This window comes from Oncorhynchus mykiss, chromosome 17, assembly GCF_057628025.1.
Source record: "Oncorhynchus mykiss isolate SJ-2025 chromosome 17, ASM5762802v1, whole genome shotgun sequence".
Lineage (NCBI taxonomy): Eukaryota > Metazoa > Chordata > Actinopteri > Salmoniformes > Salmonidae > Oncorhynchus > Oncorhynchus mykiss.
Genome location: NC_143038.1, coordinates 55,932,501 through 55,950,741, shown reverse-complemented (window position 1 = coordinate 55,950,741; position 18,241 = coordinate 55,932,501). Strand labels below are relative to the sequence as shown.

General features: G+C 44.9%; 1 protein-coding gene across 4 annotated transcripts in view; it reads right to left on the bottom strand.

The window, feature by feature from the left end:
* Positions 1–154: 154 nt before the first annotated feature.
* Positions 155–18,241, bottom strand: part of LOC110494508 (FYVE, RhoGEF and PH domain-containing protein 5) — a 67,964-nt gene continuing 49,877 nt past the window's right edge. For 2 of the 4 annotated variants that reach the window (XM_036950580.2, XM_036950582.2), the window contains exons 11-20: positions 9,897–9,968; positions 9,630–9,698; positions 5,997–6,080; positions 5,776–5,855; positions 5,550–5,646; positions 5,172–5,309; positions 4,714–4,953; positions 4,460–4,588; positions 3,899–4,053; positions 155–3,825 (exon numbers count right to left, since the gene is read on the bottom strand). In XM_036950580.2, coding sequence (XP_036806475.1) covers positions 3,789–3,825; positions 3,899–4,053; positions 4,460–4,588; positions 4,714–4,953; positions 5,172–5,309; positions 5,550–5,646; positions 5,776–5,855; positions 5,997–6,080; positions 9,630–9,698; positions 9,897–9,968 — 1,101 coding nt within the window. In that variant the 3' untranslated portion in view covers positions 155–3,788. The remainder of the gene's footprint in view (positions 3,826–3,898; positions 4,054–4,459; positions 4,589–4,713; positions 4,954–5,171; positions 5,310–5,549; positions 5,647–5,775; positions 5,856–5,996; positions 6,081–9,629; positions 9,699–9,896; positions 9,969–18,241) is intronic. The other 2 variants (XM_036950581.2, XM_090205993.1) reach the window with 1 other exon arrangement.

Sequence of the window (18,241 nt, the reverse complement as noted above, 5' to 3'; positions counted from 1 at the left end):
GTGTCTGAGTGGGTTGACATTAACAAATTAGTTTTGAACATTTCTAAAACTAAATGTATTGTATTTGGTTCAAGATATATGCTTGCTGATGACCCTCAATTGACTTTGTCGATGAATAGAATACATGTAGTGAAAAAACAACAACTACTAAGCGTCATGTTGGACGCAGCTTTATCATGGTCAGAACACATAGATAATATTGTTATTAAGATGAGTAAGGGAATTGCTGTTAGAAGAAAATGTTCAGAGTATGTAACAGCTAGCACTCTCAATCCCTGGTCCTATCACACTTAGGGTACTGTCTGGTTATATGGTCAATCCCTGGTCCTATCAGACTTAGAGTACTGTCCAGTTATATGGTCAATCCCTGGTCCTATCAGATTTAGGGTACTGTCTAGTTATATGGTCAATCCCTGGTCTTATCACACTGTCCGGTTATATGGTCAATCCCTGGTCCTATCACACTTAGGGTACTGTCCAGTTATATGGTCAATCCCTGGTCCTATCAGATTTAGAGCACTGTCCGGTTATATGGTCAATCCCTGGTCCTATCAGATTTAGAGCACTGTCCAGTTATATGGTCAATCCCTGGTCTTATCACACTTACTACTGTCCAGTTATATGGTCAATCCCTGGTCTTATCACACTGTCCGGTTATATGGTCAATCCCTGGTCTTATCACACTTAGAGTACTGTCCAGTTATATGGTCAATCCCTGGTCTTATCACACTTAGAGTACTGTCCAGTTATATGGTCAATCCCTGGTCCTATCACACTTAGAGTACTGTCTAGTTATATGGTCAATCCCTGGTCTTATCACACTGTCCGGTTATATGGTCAATCCCTGGTCCTATCACACTTAGAGTACTGTCCAGTTATATGGTCAATCCCTGGTCTTATCACACTGTCCGGTTATATGGTCAATCCCTGGTCTTATCACACTTAGAGTACTGTCCAGTTATATGGTCAATCCCTGGTCCTATCACACTTAGAGTAATGTCCAGTTATATGGTCAATCCCTGGTCTTATCACACTGTCCGGTTATATGGTCAATCCCTGGTCTTATCACACTTAGAGTAATGTCCAGTTATATGGTCAATCCCTGGTCCTATCACACTGTCCGGTTATATGGTCACCTGCCGCAAAGAAAGATATAAAAAAGCTCCAAATGGCTCAAAACAGGGCTGGTAGATTACCTCTTCATTGCTCTAAACAGGGTTGGTAGATTACCTCTTCATTGCTCTAAACAGGGCTGGTAGATTACCTCTTCATTGCTCTAAACAGGGTTGGTAGATTACCTCTTCATTGCTCTAAACAGGGCTGGTAGATTACCTCTTCATTGCTCTAAACAGGGCTGCCAGATAAGCTCTTCATTGCTCTAAACAGGGCTGGTAGATTACCTCTTCATTGCTCTAAACAGGGCTGGTAGATTACCTCTTCATTGCTCTAAACAGGGCTGGTAGATTACCTCTTCATTGCTCTAAAAAGGGCTGGTAGATTACCTCTTCATTGCTCTAAACAGGGCTGGTAGATTAGCTCTTCATTGCTCTAAACAGGGCTGGTAGATTACCTCTTCATGGCTCTAAACAGGGCTGGTAGATTAGCTCTTCATTGCTCTAAACAGGGCTGGTAGATTAGCTCTTCATTGCTCTAAACAGGGCTGGTAGATTAGCTCTTCATTGCTCTAAACAGGGCTGGTAGATTAGCTCTTCATTGCTCTAAACAGGGCTGCCAGATTAGTTTATTAAAATGCATCAGAATCTCTCATGGCTTCACGTTAGAAACAAATTACTATCTAGTCTTCTGATTTTCTTTAGGAATGTTATATTTTTCAAAAAACCACAGTATTTTTCTGTCCAATTAGTGCATACTAGCAACACGCATAACCACCAAACCAGACAGGCAAAAACAACTCAAGCCAAGGACAAATCGCCTTAAATCTACAGTTTTATATAGAGCTATAGCCGAATGGAACTTTTTACTAATCCATATTTCTCAGGCAAAAAGTAAATCCACCTACAAGAAAAAAAAAAACATCTCATGTGATAGACCATATAACTGGACAGGAAATAGAAAACATCTCATGTGATAGACCATATAACTGGACAGGAAATAGAAAACATCTCATGTGATAGACCATATGACTGGACAGGAAATAGAAAACATCTCATGTGATAGACCATATAACTGGACAGGAAATAGAAAACATCTCATGTGATAGACCATATGACTGGACAGGCAATAGAAAACATCTCATGTGATAGACCATATAACTGGACAGGAAATAGAAAACATCTCATGTGATAGACCATATGACTGGACAGGCAATAGAAAACATCTAATGTGATAGACCATATGACTGGACAGGAAATAGAAAACATCTCATGTGATAGACCATATGACTGGACAGGCAATAGAAAACATCTAATGTGATAGACCATATGACTGGACAGGAAATAGAAAACATCTCATGTGATAGACCATATAACTGGACAGGAAATAGAAAACATCTAATGTGATAGACCATATGACTGGACAGGAAATAGAAAACATCTAATGTGATAGACCATATGACTGGACAGGAAATAGAAAACATCTAATGTGATAGACCATATGACTGGACAGGAAATTGAAAACATCTCATGTGATAGACCATATGACTGGACAGGAAATAGAAAACATCAACTGAATGTTAAATCTGTTTTCTGTCAGGTATTTTAATTAGTTCAACTACCACCAAGCTACTGCAAAATATAGTTAAATTACTAGTTAAACTACATGCAGTTCACTACTCCCCAAAACGGATGAATTATAATTTGAATGAATGATAATAAGGATAATAACGTCACGTCAGGCACATTCTTTCAGCCATAACACACTGCATTCAAGTGGAGACTATTGGCCCATAAAAATGTAGTCACCCTTTTAAAAATGTTTAAAAACTATACATTCAGCTATGAAATATACTTCAAAATGATGTTTTGTTGAATAATACTAATACTGTCTGTAACATTTCACATTCTGTCATTGTTATTACAGGTGTAAACCTACGGTGTAAAATAAGTACGTTTACATAGAGTACAGAAAATACATTGGGCATGATGTAACATCATGTAATAACATTTCTGTACAAATAATTATTATATCTCACTTCAAAATATGGGAATTGAATATTACACTATATATTCCAAACATGACATGACTCTCATAAGCTGTTCATATTAACTTGGTATTGTTTAAACAGCATCAAAAAGCCTATGATATCAAAAACAAAACCCCTACCAAGTAGTTCTATGTACATACACATCCATGGTAGAAAAGGAGAGTCAGAAAGTAAAGGTAAGTCTGTAAATGTACATGGCACTGGAGACTTTCAATGGAAAAAGTTGTAAAAACACATTGTCTATGAGCTTTCCGACACAGGAGCGGAATTTGTGGCATGTTGTGGCATGCAGTATACTCATCTGAGAGGTTTTCACCTTAGAGACTCCCAAGCAGTAACCTCACGCTTGGATGTTTGCCCCACACAGTGATGATCTTCTTTCTGCCTGTAGATGGCATCCATGTCAAAGATGCTCTTGCACAGAGACGTGTATTCTTCCAGAGTGAGAATTGGTCCAGTGCATTAAGGGAAGGATTATAAGAATGATATTCAAAGTCCTTCAAGAGAAAATACGTTTTCATAGATATTCCATTTAGGCATTGTGAGGGACAGCTGTAAACCAGGACAGAGAGCGTAGGTAGGTAGGTGATGCACAGCAGGGTCAGTCTGTGCAGACAGGCAGATGTTATAACACTGTGGCCTCCTCCATGGCATTGACCCACCTGTGAAACACAAGTGAACTACATGAACACCATGGACCTGTGTGTGCGTGCGTGTGTGTGTATTTATCCTGACCTGCGGGCAGTGTGCTGGTCATCTGCTCTAAAGGTGTAGTATAGAGTCTTCTTGTGGTAGAGCTGAAACACGTTGAAGCTCTCCTCACCCTCTGGCCTCTCTGTCAGCTTCACTGTGAAACCCTGCAGGGGCAGACTCTCACATGCCACCTTGTCCTGTGTTGAGCGATAGACAGAGAGAGAGAGAGAGAGGGAGGGAGAGACGGACAGAGAGAGAGAGAGATAGAGGGAGGGACATTCATAAGGGACAAGTCACATATTCAGCTGTATATACCAATGATATTTGTAAAACATTCTGAGAAGCATGGAAACTAACTGCTCAATTGTATTCTTGAGTTCAGTTGTTAATGATACTGCTTGTTTGAAATGGTAGCTACAAAGCTTGATACAAAAACACACAATAAACAGTACAAAAAAAGAAAGAGAAAGAGAGCACAGAGAGACTATGTAGAAGCTTTTAAGAGAGTCAAGTATAGTATAGGCATAATGTGAGTATATTAAGGGTGTGTGTGTGTATGTGTCTCTGTTTGGGGCTGGTGTGGGAGACTCTGTGCCCCCTCACCTCACGTGCTGTGAAGGTGTAGAGCACCTTGTCTTTGAGGATGAACCACAGCCTCTTCCACTTCCTCTTGCTCTTCTTACGCCGTTGCAGGCTGCCAGTCATGGCCGAGTCCTCAGCCCTCAATGCCACCTGTAACAAAGACTCACAGGTCAACACCAGGAAGTTAGCAGGGTCTACCATAGCTGCCTGCATCAGTGCAGAACGTCATGACAACAAAGATAGGTCAAAGGTCAAATGTGATGAATATTGCAGACCTGGTTGAGAGGGGAGGTGCTCTTCCGGCTTCTCCACAGGCTTGGGGGCTGTAGGCTCTGGAACACAGCTGAGAGGGGCCGACTGGCCCGGTGGGTGCAGGGGCTGGAGTTACCACACGCCCCTGAGATACTGACACCTATCTTCCTGAGCTCAGCGTAGCAGTGGTCACACACTTTGGCCATTCTGTCTTTGAGGTACTTCAGAGGGTACCTGTTCCTGGAGCAGGCACGACACACAACCTGGGTTTGGATAGAGAGAGAGAACAGGTATGAGAGTGGAGAGAGAGGGGTGATCCGGGGAGTGTTAAAGCATAGGTAGAGAGCGATTTTCTGGCAGGATAATGTAAAACAGTGGGTTGGGCTGGGGTCAGGATGTTGTCCTGTAACAGCAGTGTGAGTGAGGGGTCCTAAAGCAGCAGTAGGAGTGAGGGACGCCTACAGTAAGGTGTGTGTCTCACCTTCCCACAGGCGTTGCAGTGGTGGCGTCTCAGGGTCATGCTGAAGTCAGAGGTACAGTTCATACACATCATCACATGAGACACGGGCACCAGCACTGGAGCTGCCTCCCCTAGGGCCATCCACAGCTTCTCACGTCCCTGCATGGGGAAACGACATTACCACAACGTTACCACATTCTCACAACAACGTCACTGCAACGGTACAACAACATTACCTCAATGTTACGACAGCGCTACGACAATGTTACAATAACATAACAACAATGTTACGATAACATTAACCTTATTTGCATTTCATACATTTCACACTTAAAATGTTATACAAGTGAGCTTCAATGGTATGTCCTGTACTGAGTCATTCATGGGTGAACTCATTACCTCACTGCAGGGGCCACCAAAAGTACACAGGCCTGCAGCATGGTCTGCTATGGCCCGACTCAGTGTGTGAAACCAGTCGTCCCTCTCTCCACAGGAGCTAGGGACACAGAAACAGATATGTGTTGAGGCTGTACACATAATTATACATATGTACATAAATACTGTATCTAACCAATGGACAAGCCTTGTACAAAGCCCCAGACAGGTGTCCTCTGCTTTGACTCACCTGGCTGACAAGGTGATGGTGACGTCAGACACCTCGATCCTCAGGGCATTGAGCACGTTGTCTATGACAGGTATACTGACCTGGGAGAACAGGACACACAGCACAGCATAGCACATTCAGCACACAGTGAGCACACACACACACACACAAGACACGACAGAGCCAGAGGTCAGGGGTGAAGGGTCAGGGAAGGTCATCTCTGTAGGAGGGGGAGGACTCACCTTCATCCCAGACAGATAGAGAGTGTTCTTCAGCCTGTATTTACCATCCTGCTGAGGGTAGGTGTACAGCATCACGTCATTCATCTAGTGGAGACAGAAGCAGATGGTTACAATCATAGCTTATTGTTTGCATGGAAAGCCTGACTGCTAGCCAGTATATCTCATTCAAATATCTGGCTAGTGTATCTCTGATGCCACAGGGGGGCACTATAAGCTTTTGCAATTCATGGGGAATCTCCTGAGTCGCACAAAAACAGCTTTGGATCTCCATATTATTCACACGCTTACCCCTCAAACCAGACATTCCCATGTAACACACAACAAAGGCTACATGATAAAAAGTCACCAATGTTTATTTGCTCATCACACCCAATATACTGTAATCCTCAGAACTTCAGCCTATTATGTTAAAGGGCCTTATTTAGAGTGGGACAAAAGTGGTGACATCATTGGTCACACATAATGTTTGCTCAAAACCTGCGTGGCCCATAAGGCAACATCCAGGAATTCTCTGCCCGTTCCCTTCCAGTTCCCAGCTGCTCTGAGAGCATGCCTGATCTGGATGGAGGCTCTGAGAGCATGTCTGATCTGGATGGAGGCTCTGAGAGCATGCCTGATCTGGATGGAGGCTCTGAGAGCATGCCTGATCTGGATGGAGGCTCTGAGAGCATGCCTGATCTGGATGGAGGCTCTGAGAGCATGCCTGATCTGGATGGAGGCTCTGGAACCAGCCACCACAACAACAACACAAGCTCAGCAGGGACAAAACAGGATGTGACCCTACAATCCTGACTGTGACCTCTAGTGGTGCTCACACTGCAGGCCTATGCCACCCTGCCTCAGGCTCACACACTCACTCTCAGTAGCAAACTCACCACATACAGATTGCTCAAAATGACCCCAGGCAAGAGATGTGTACCAAGTACAACCTATAAATTCCATTTTGACCAAGCATAACACATTCACTTTCCCAACACGTTTCTCTTCCTCTCTTCTGCTTCAAGTAGAAGAGAGGAAGACAGTGTGACAGTACCTCTCTCTTCTCCATCCTCCCCTAATCCCTTCCTTCACTCATGGCTCTCTCCTCTCTAAGACTCCCCTTTGGTTACCATGACAGTGCCTTGATGGTTGTTGAGCGCTGTTCCTCAGTTTCACTAAGTGAGTGATGGCTTTCATCCTCTCTGTTTGGACTTTCCTTAAAGGCCCATATATTATACCTGCTGCCCCTTTCCAGCCATCTACTCCAGAGGAGCTACTCAGTTACTCACACACACATCAGTCTCTCAACCATCACTCATAAACAACCCAGTTTAGAGAGACATGGAGAGAGAGACATGAAGACACTAGGAAAGTGAAGAAGCAGAGAAAGAAAATAGCTCCTCAATGGGCCTTTCTCCCTCTCATCTCCCATCTCTCTGATTCCTATTCTCTCTTTCTTGAATTGTTCAGATGATTTGTGTTTAAAGTGTTATTGTCCATACTACTGTGTGTGCATGTGTGTGTCTGTGTGTGTGTGTGTGTGTTTGACTGCTGAAGAAACAACTGAATTTCACAATATATTAATTCCTACACTTTTCTTCTGGCCCATCTACTTCCTTAAGACTGTGTTTGTATGTCTCCCCCCCATCCAACAGAGTGTCTGGCCTTCACAGCCCTGTCAGTCCCCTCTCTGCACAGGAAGCCAGCATCCAGTAACCCACACCAAACATCCTGTGAGTAAGCAGAGCCCTCGAAAACAAGCCCTGAGAGAGGAAGGTCCCTGGCTGGGTGTGGTGGGGCCCTGTAGCCTTGTCCTCCTGCCCCCCAATACATTCTGCCTCTCTAGGCCTCCCCGCTTTACAACTCTCTGCCTAGCCATGTCTCCCTCTATATCTGATTGCCTCTACCAGCCTGGACGACACGCCACCCTTCTATGATCAGAATAACCACCATGTGTGAAACTGAAATATTACAGTGCCTTGCGAAAGTATTCGGCCCCCTTGAACTTTGCGACCTTTTGCCACATTTCAGGCTTCAAACATAAAGATATAAAACTGTATTTTTTTGTGAAGAATCAACAACAAGTGGGACACAATCATGAAGTGGAACGACATTTATTGGATATTTCAAACTTTTTTAACAAATCAAAAACTGAAAAATTGGGTGTGCAAAATTATTCAGCCCCCTTAAGTTAATACTTTGTAGCGCCACCTTTTGCTGCGATTACAGCTGTAAGTCGCTTGGGGTATGTCTCTATCAGTTTTGCACATCGAGAGACTGACATTTTTTCCCATTCCTCCTTGCAAAACAGCTCGAGCTCAGTGAGGTTGGATGGAGAGCATTTGTGAACAGCAGTTTTCAGTTCTTTCCACAGATTCTCGATTGGATTCAGGTCTGGACTTTGACTTGGCCATTCTAACACCTGGATATGTTTATTTTTGAACCATTCCATTGTACATTTTGCTTTATGTTTTGGATCATTGTCTTGTTGGAAGACAAATCTCCGTCCCAGTCTCAGGTCTTTTGCAGACTCCATCAGGTTTTCTTCCAGAATGGTCCTGTATTTGGCTCCATCCATCTTCCCATCAATTTTAACCATCTTCCCTGTCCCTGCTGAAGAAAAGCAGGCCCAAACCATGATGCTGCCACCACCATGTTTGACAGTGTTCAGGGTGATGAGCTGTGTTGCTTTTACGCCAAACATAACGTTTTGCAATGTTGCCAAACAGTTCAATTTTGGTTTCATCTGACCAGAGCACCTTCTTCCACATGTTTGGTGTGTCTCCCACGTGGCTTGTGGCAAACTTTAAACAACACTTTTTATGGATATCTTTAAGAAATGGCTTTCTTCTTTCCACTCTTCCATAAAGGCCAGATTTGTGCAATAGACTGATTATTGTCCTATGGAGAGAGTCTCCCACCTCAGCTGTAGATCTCTGCAGTTCATCCAGAGTGATCATGGGCCTCTTGGCTGCATCTCTGATCAGTATTCTCCTTGTATGAGCTGAAAGTTTAGAGGGACAACCAGGTCTTGGTAGATTTGCAGTGGTCTGATACTCCTTCCATTTCAATATTATCGCTTGCACAGTGCTCCTTGGGAGGTTTAAAGCTTGGGAAATCTTTTTGTATCCAAATCCGGCTTTAAACTTCTTCACAACAGTATCTCGGACCTGACTGGTGTGTTCCTTGTTCTTCATGATGCTCTCTGCGCTTTTAACGGACCTCTGAGACTATCACAGTGCAGGTGCATTTATATGGAGACTTGATTACACACAGGTGGATTGTATTTATCATCATTAGTCATTTAGGTCAACATTGGATCATTCAGAGATCCTCACTGAACTTCTGGAGAGCGTTTGCTGCACTGAAAGTAAAGGGGCTGAATAATTTTGCACGCCCAATTTTTCAGTTTTTGATTTGTTAAAAAAGTTTGAAATATCCAATAAATGTCGTTCCACTTCATGATTGTGTCCCACTTGTTGTTGATTCTTCCCAAAAAAATACAGTTTTATATCTTTATGTTTGAAGCCTGAAATGTGGCAAAAGGTCGCAAAGTTCAAGGGGGCCGAATACTTTCGCAAGGCACTGTGGATAGTGAAAGTTATAGTTCTAATGATACAAGGAGAGCATAGTAGTTAGATAGGTTGTAGTTACCAGAAACAGGTGTCTGGGCTGTCTGCTTTTCCTCGACACTTTCCTTAGTGTGCCTTCCTTCACAAACACCTGCAAACACACAGAGAAACAGAGATTATGTTAGCAAGAGGGGCTGCCTATACTGTAGTATCACTGGGCTTTTAGTTCCTGTGTGGGAATCCTAGTAGGCCACGGTCTGAGATTGCTATTATTCACTGTTTATGTTATGTTTGTGGAACAGAGTAACACTGTCCAGAGATGGAGAGGAGAGAGGCAGACTGATCTCACCCTTCCTGGCTTGAGTAGATCTCTCTTGCCTCTGACACTGTACTCAATGTGGACCAGCCGCAGCAAGTTCTCCTGTGTGTCAGAGAGAAAGGGCGAGAGAGAGACAAAGATAGGAGAGTGAGAGAACGAGGGATTTTCCTGTGAGAGATGGAGAAAGAAAGAAACTCTCCTTGTCTGTTTGTGAATGAGAAGGAGGGCAGCGTAAAGGGATGTGCTGCTGGAAGCTGAAGGGAGTGGAGCAGATAGAGGGATCCTAAAGGGAGTGGAGCAGATAGAGGGATCCTAAAGGGAGTGGAGCAGATAGAGGGATCCTAAAGGGAGTGGAGCAGATAGAGGGATCCTGAAGGGAGTGGAGCAGATAGAGGGATCCTGAAGGGAGTGGAGCAGATAGAGGGATCCTGAAGAGAGTGGAGCAGATAGAGGGATCCTGAAGGGAGTGGAGCAGATAGAGGGATCCTGAAGGGAGTGGAGCAGATAGAGGGACCCTGAAGGGAGTGGAGCAGATAGAGGGACCCTGAAGGGAGTGGAGCAGATAGAGGGATCCTGAAGGGAGTGGAGCAGATAGAGGGATCCTAAAGGGAGTGGAGCTGATAGAGGGATCCTGAAGGGAGTGGAGCAGATAAAGGGATCCAGAAGGGAGTGGAGCAGATAGAGGATTCCCGTGTGTGTGTGACGGGGAGGGGGAGATAGTGAAGAGGATTCGTGGAGGGAGTCAGTGTGTGTTTGAGTAAGAGAGGGAGAGATAAAGAGAAAGGGGGGAAAAAAAGAGAGATGATAAACGGGAGAAATGGTAAGGATTATGTGAGAGACGGGAGAGATGGTAAGGATTATGTGAGAGACGGGAGAGATGGTAAGGAATATGTGAGAGACGGGAGAGATGGTAAGGATTATGTGAGAGACGGGAGGGATGGTAAGGATTATGGGAGAGATGGTAAGGATTATGTGAGAGACGGAGAGATGGTAAGGATTATTTGAGAGACGAGAGAGATGGTAAGGATTGTGTGAGAGACGGGAGAGATGGTAAGGATTATGTGAGAGATGGGAGAGATGGTAAGGATTATGTGAGAGACGGGAGAGATGGCAAGGATTATGTGAGAGACGGGAGAGATGGTAAGGATTATGTGCGAGACGGGAGGGATGGTAAGGATTATGGGAGAGATGGTAAGGATTATGTGAGAGACGGAGAGATGGTAAGGATTATGTGAGAGACGGAGAGAAGGAAAGGATTATGTGAGAGACGGGAGAGATGGTAAGGACTATGTGAGCGACGGAGAGATGGTTAGGATTATGTGAGAGATGGAGAGATGGTAGGGATTATGTGAGAGACAGGAGGGATGGTAAGGATTATGTGAGAGACGGGAGAGATGGTAAGGATTATGTGAGAGACGGGAGGGATGGTAAGGATTATGTGAGAGACGGGAGAGATGGTAAGGATTATGTGAGAGACGGGAGAGATGGTAAGGATTATGTGAGAGACGGGAGGGATGGTAAGGATTATGTGAGAGACGGGAGAGATGGTAAGGATTATGTGAGAGAAGGGAGAGATGGTAGGGATTATGTGAGAGACAGGAGAGATGGTAAGGATTATGTGAGAGACGGGAGGGATGGTAAGGATTATGTGAGAGACGGGAGGGATGGTAAGGATTATGGGAGAGATGGTAAGGATTATGTGAGAGACGGAGAGATGGTAAGGATTATGTGAGAGATGAGAGAGATGGTAAGGATTATGTGAGAGACGAGAGAGATGGTAAGGATTATGTGAGAGAAGGGAGAGATGGTAGGGATTATGTGAGAGACAGGAGGGATGGTAAGGATTATGTGAGAGACGGGAGAGATGGTAAGGATTATGGGAGAGATGGTAAGGATTATGTGAGAGACCGAGAGATGGTAAGGATTATGTGAGAGACGAGAGAGATGGTAAGGATTGTGTGAGAGACGGGAGAGATGGTAAGGATTATGTGAGAGATGGGAGAGATGGTAAGGATTATGTGAGAGACGGGAGAGATGGCAAGGATTATGTGAGAGACGGGAGAGATGGTAAGGATTATGTGCGAGACGGGAGGGATGGTAAGGATTATGTGAGAGACGGGAGGGATGGTAAGGATTATGGGAGAGATGGTAAGGATTATGTGAGAGACGGAGAGATGGTAAGGATTATGTGAGAGATGAGAGAGATGGTAAGGATTATGTGAGAGACGAGAGAGATGGTAAGGATTATGTGAGAGATGGGAGAGATGGTAAGGATTATGTGAGAGACGGGAGAGATGGCAAGGATTATGTGAGAGACGGGAGAGATGGTAAGGATTATGTGCGAGACGGGAGGGATGGTAAGGATTATGGGAGAGATGGTAAGGATTATGTGAGAGACGGAGAGATGGTAAGGATTATGTGAGAGACGGAGAGAAGGAAAGGATTATGTGAGAGACGGGAGAGATGGTAAGGACTATGTGAGCGACGGAGAGATGGTTAGGATTATGTGAGAGATGGAGAGATGGTAGGGATTATGTGAGAGACAGGAGGGATGGTAAGGATTATGTGAGAGACGGGAGAGATGGTAAGGATTATGTGAGAGACGGGAGGGATGGTAAGGATTATGTGAGAGACGGGAGAGATGGTAAGGATTATGTGAGAGACGGGAGAGATGGTAAGGATTATGTGAGAGACGGGAGGGATGGTAAGGATTATGTGAGAGACGGGAGAGATGGTAAGGATTATGTGAGAGAAGGGAGAGATGGAAGGGATTATGTGAGAGACAGGAGAGATGGTAAGGATTATGTGAGAGACGGGAGGGATGGTAAGGATTATGTGAGAGACGGGAGGGATGGTAAGGATTATGGGAGAGATGGTAAGGATTATGTGAGAGACGGAGAGATGGTAAGGATTATGTGAGAGATGAGAGAGATGGTAAGGATTATGTGAGAGACGAGAGAGATGGTAAGGATTATGTGAGAGAAGGGAGAGATGGTAGGGATTATGTGAGAGACAGGAGGGATGGTAAGGATTATGTGAGAGACGGGAGAGATGGTAAGGATTATGGGAGAGATGGTAAGGATTATGTGAGAGACCGAGAGATGGTAAGGATTATGTGAGAGACGAGAGAGATGGTAAGGATTGTGTGAGAGACGGGAGAGATGGTAAGGATTATGTGAGAGATGGGAGAGATGGTAAGGATTATGTGAGAGACGGGAGAGATGGCAAGGATTATGTGAGAGACGGGAGAGATGGTAAGGATTATGTGCGAGACGGGAGGGATGGTAAGGATTATGTGAGAGACGGGAGGGATGGTAAGGATTATGGGAGAGATGGTAAGGATTATGTGAGAGACGGAGAGATGGTAAGGATTATGTGAGAGATGAGAGAGATGGTAAGGATTGTGTGAGAGATTGGAGAGATGGTAAGGATTATGTGAGAGACGGAGAGATGGTAAGGATTATGTGAGAGACGGAGAGATGTTAAGGATTATGTGAGAGACGAGAGAGATGGTAGGGATTATGTGAGAGACGGAGAGAAGGAAAGGATTATGTGAGAGACGAGAGAGATGGTAAGGATTATGTGAGAGACGGAGAGATGGTAAGGATTATGTGAGAGACGGAGAGATGTTAAGGATTATGTGAGAGACGAGAGAGATGGTAAGGAGTATGTGAGAGACGGAGAGATGGTAAGGATTATGTGAGAGACGAGAGAGATGGTAAGGACTATGTGAGAGACGGAGAGATGGTAAGGATTATGTGAGAGATGGAGAGAAGGTAAGGATTATGTGAGAGACGGGAGAGATGGTAAGGATTATGTGAGAAACGGGAGGGATGGTAAGGATTATGTGAGAGACGGGAGAGATGGTAAGCATTATGTGAGAGACGGAGAGATGGTAAGGATTATGTGAGAGACGGGAGGGATGGTAAGGATTATGTGAGAGACGGGAGAGATGGTAAGGATTATGTGAGAGACGGGAGGGATGGTAAGGATTATGTGAGAGACGAGAGAGATGGTAAGGACTATGTGAGAGACGGAGAGATGGTAAGGATTATGTGAGAGACGGGAGAGATGGTAAGGACTATGTGAGAGACGGAGAGATGGTTAGGATTATGTGAGAGATGGAGAGATGGTAAGGATTATGTGAGAGACAGGAGGGATGGTAAGGATTATGTGAGAGACGGGAGGGATGGTAAGGATTATGTGAGAGACGGGAGGGATGGTAAGGATTATGTGAGAGACGGGAGAGATGGTAAGGATTATGTGAGAGACGGAGAGATGGTAAGGATTATGTGAGAGACGGGAGAGATGGTAAGGATTATGTGAGAGACGGGGAGATGGTAAGGATTATGTGAGAGACGGGAGAGATGGTAAGGACTATGTGAGAGACGGAGAGATGGTTAGGATTATGTGAGAAACGGAGAGATGGTAAGGATTATGTGAGAGACGGGAGGGATGGTAAGGATTATGTGAGAGACGGGAGAGATGGTAAGGATTATGTGAGAGACGGGAGGGATGGTAAGGATTATGTGAGAGACGGGAGAGATGGTAAGGATTATGTGAGAAACGGGAGGGATGGTAAGGATTATGTGAGAGACGGGAGAGATGGTAAGCATTATGTGAGAGACGGAGAGATGGTAAGGATTATGTGAGAGACGGGAGGGATGGTAAGGATTATGTGAGAGACGGAGAGATGGTAAGGATTATGTGAGAGACGGGAGGGATGGTAAGGATTATGTGAGACGAGAGAGATGGTAAGGACTATGTGAGAGACGGAGAGATGGTAAGGATTATGTGAGAGACGGGAGAGATGGTAAGGACTATGTGAGAGACGGAGAGATGGTTAGGATTATGTGAGAGATGGAGAGATGGTAAGGATTATGTGAGAGACAGGAGGGATGGTAAGGATTATGTGAGAGACGGGAGGGATGGTAAGGATTATGTGAGAGACGGGAGAGATGGTAAGGATTATGTGAGAGACGGGAGAGATGGTAAGGATTATGTGAGAAACGGAGAGATGGTAAGGATTATGTGAGAGACGGGAGGGATGGTAAGGATTATGTGAGAGACGAGAGAGATGGTAAGGATTATGTGAGAGACGGGAGAGATGGTAAGGACTATGTGAGAGACGGAGAGATGGTTAGGATTATGTGAGAGATGGAGAGATGGTAAAGATTATGTGAGAGACAGGAGGGATGGTAAGGATTATGTGAGAGACGGGAGGGATGGTAAGGATTATGTGAGAGACGGGAGGGATGGTAAGGATTATGTGAGAGACGGGAGAGATGGTAAGGATTATGTGAGAGACGGAGAGATGGTAAGGATTATGTGAGAGACGGGAGAGATGGTAAGGATTATGTGAGAGACGGGAGAGATGGTAAGGATTATGTGAGAAACGGAGAGATGGTAAGGATTATGTGAGAGACGGGAGGGATGGTAAGGATTATGTGAGAGACGGGAGAGATGGTAAGGATTATGTGAGAGACAGAGAGATGGTAAGGATTATGTGAGAGACGGGAGAGATGGTAAGGATTATGTGAGAGACGGGAGAGATGGTAAGGATTATGTGAGAAACGGAGAGATGGTAAGGATTATGTGAGAAACGGAGAGATGGTAAGGATTATGTGAGAGACGGGAGGGATGGTAAGGATTATGTGAGAGACGGGAGAGATGGTAAGGATTATGTGAGAAACGGGAGGGATGGTACGGATTATGTGAGAGACGGGAGAGATGGTAAGCATTATGTGAGAGACGGAGAGATGGTAAGGATTATGTGAGAGACGGGAGGGATGGTAAGGATTATGTGAGAGACGGGAGAGATGGTAAGGATTATGTGAGAGACGGGAGGGATGGTAAGGATTATGTGAGAGACGAGAGAGATGGTAAGGACTATGTGAGAGACGGAGAGATGGTAAGGATTATGTGAGAGACGGGAGAGATGGTAAGGACTATGTGAGAGACGGAGAGATGGTTAGGATTATGTGAGAGATGGAGAGATGGTAAGGATTATGTGAGAGACGGGAGGGATGGTAAGGATTATGTGAGAGACGGGAGAGATGGTAAGGATTATGTGAGAAACGGGAGGGATGGTACGGATTATGTGAGAGACGGGAGAGATGGTAAGCATTATGTGAGAGACGGAGAGATGGTAAGGATTATGTGAGAGACGGGAGGGATTGTAAGGATTATGTGAGAGACGGGAGAGATGGTAAGGATTATGTGAGAGACGGGAGGGATGGTAAGGATTATGTGAGAGACGAGAGAGATGGTAAGGACTATGTGAGAGACGGAGAGATGGTAAGGATTATGTGAGAGACGGGAGAGATGGTAAGGACTATGTGAGAGACGGAGAGATGGTTAGGATTATGTGAGAGATGGAGAGATGGTAAGGATTATGTGAGAGACAGGAGGGATGGTAAGGATTATGTGAGAGACGGGAGGGATGGTAAGGATTATGTGAGAGACGGGAGGGATGGTAAGGATTATGTGAGAGACGGGAGAGATGGTAAGGATTATGTGAGAGACGGAGAGATGGTAAGGATTATGTGAGAGACGGGAGAGATGGTAAGGATTATGTGAGAGACGGGAGAGATGGTAAGGATTATGTGAGAAACGGAGAGATGGTAAGGATTATGTGAGAGACGGGAGGGATGGTAAGGATTATGTGAGAGACGGGAGAGATGGTAAGGATTATGTGAGAGACGGGAGGGATGGTAAGGATTATGTGAGAGACGAGAGAGATGGTAAGGACTATGTGAGAGACGGAGAGATGGTAAGGATTATGTGAGAGACGGGAGAGATGGTAAGGACTATGTGAGAGACGGAGAGATGGTAAGGATTATGTGAGAGACGGGAGAGATGGTAAGGATTATGTGCGAGACGGGAGAGATGGTAAGGATTATGTGAGAGACGGAGAGATGGTAAGGATTACGTGAGAGACGGGAGAGATGGTAAGGATTATGTGAGAGACAGGAGGGATGGTAAGGATTATGTGAGAGACGGGAGGGATGGTAAGGATTATGTGAGAGACGGGAGGGATGGTAAGGATTATGTGAGAGACGAGAGAGATGGTAAGGATTATGTGAGAGACGGAGAGATGGTAAGGATTATGTTAGAGACGGGAGAGATGGTAAGGATTATGTGAGAGACGGGAGAGATGGTAAGGATTATGTGAGAAACGGAGAGATGGTAAGGATTATGTGAGAGACGGGAGGGATGGTAAGGATTATGTGAGAGACGGGAGAGATGGTAAGGATTATGTGAGAAACGGGAGGGATGGTAAGGATTATGTGAGAGACGGGAGAGATGGTAAGCATTATGTGAGAGACGGAGAGATGGTAAGGATTATGTGAGAGACGGGAGGGATGGTAAGGATTATGTGAGAGACGGGAGAGATGGTAAGGATTATGTGAGAGACGGAGAGATGGTAAGGATTATGTGAGAGACGGGAGAGATGGTAAGGATTATGTGAGAGACATGAGGGATGGTAAGGATTATGTGAGAGACGGGAGGGATGGTAAGGATTATGGGAGAGATGGTAAGGATTATGTGAGAGACAGAGAGATGGTAAGGATTATGTGAGAGACGAGAGAGATGGTAAGGATTGTGTGAGAGATGGGAGAGATGGTAAGGATTATGTGAGAGACGGAGAGATGGTAAGGCTTATGTGAGAGACGAGAGAGATGGTAAGGATTATGTGAGAGACGGAGAGATGGTAAGGATTATGTGAGAGATGGAGAGATGGTAAGGATTATGTGAGAGACGAGAGAGATGGTAAGAACTGTGTGAGAGACAGGAGAGATGGTAAGGATTATGTGAGAGACGAGAGAGATGGTAAGGATTATGTGAGAGACGGGAGAGATGGTAAAGATTATGTGAGAGACGAGAGAGATGGTAAGGATTATGTGAGAGACGGGAGAGATGGTAAGGATTATGTGAGAGACGGGAGAGATGGTAAGGACTATGTGAGAGACGGAGAGATGGTTAGGATTATGTGAGAGATGGAGAGATGGTAAGGATTATGTGAGAGACAGGAGGGATGGTAAGGATTATGTGAGAGGCAGAGAGATGGTAAGGATTATGTGAGAGACGGGAGGGATGGTAAGGATTATGTGAGAGACGGGAGAGATTGTAAGGATTATGTGAGAGACGGAGAGATGGTAAGGATTATGTGAGAGACGGGAGAGATGGTAAGGATTATGTGAGAGACGGAGAGATGGTAAGGATTATGTGAGAGACGGAGAGATGGTAAGGATTATGTGAGAGACGGAGAGATGGTAAGGATTACGTGAGAGACGGGAGAGATGGTAAGGATTATGTGAGAGACGGGAGAGATGGTAAGGATTATGTGCGAGACGGGAGAGATGGTAAGGATT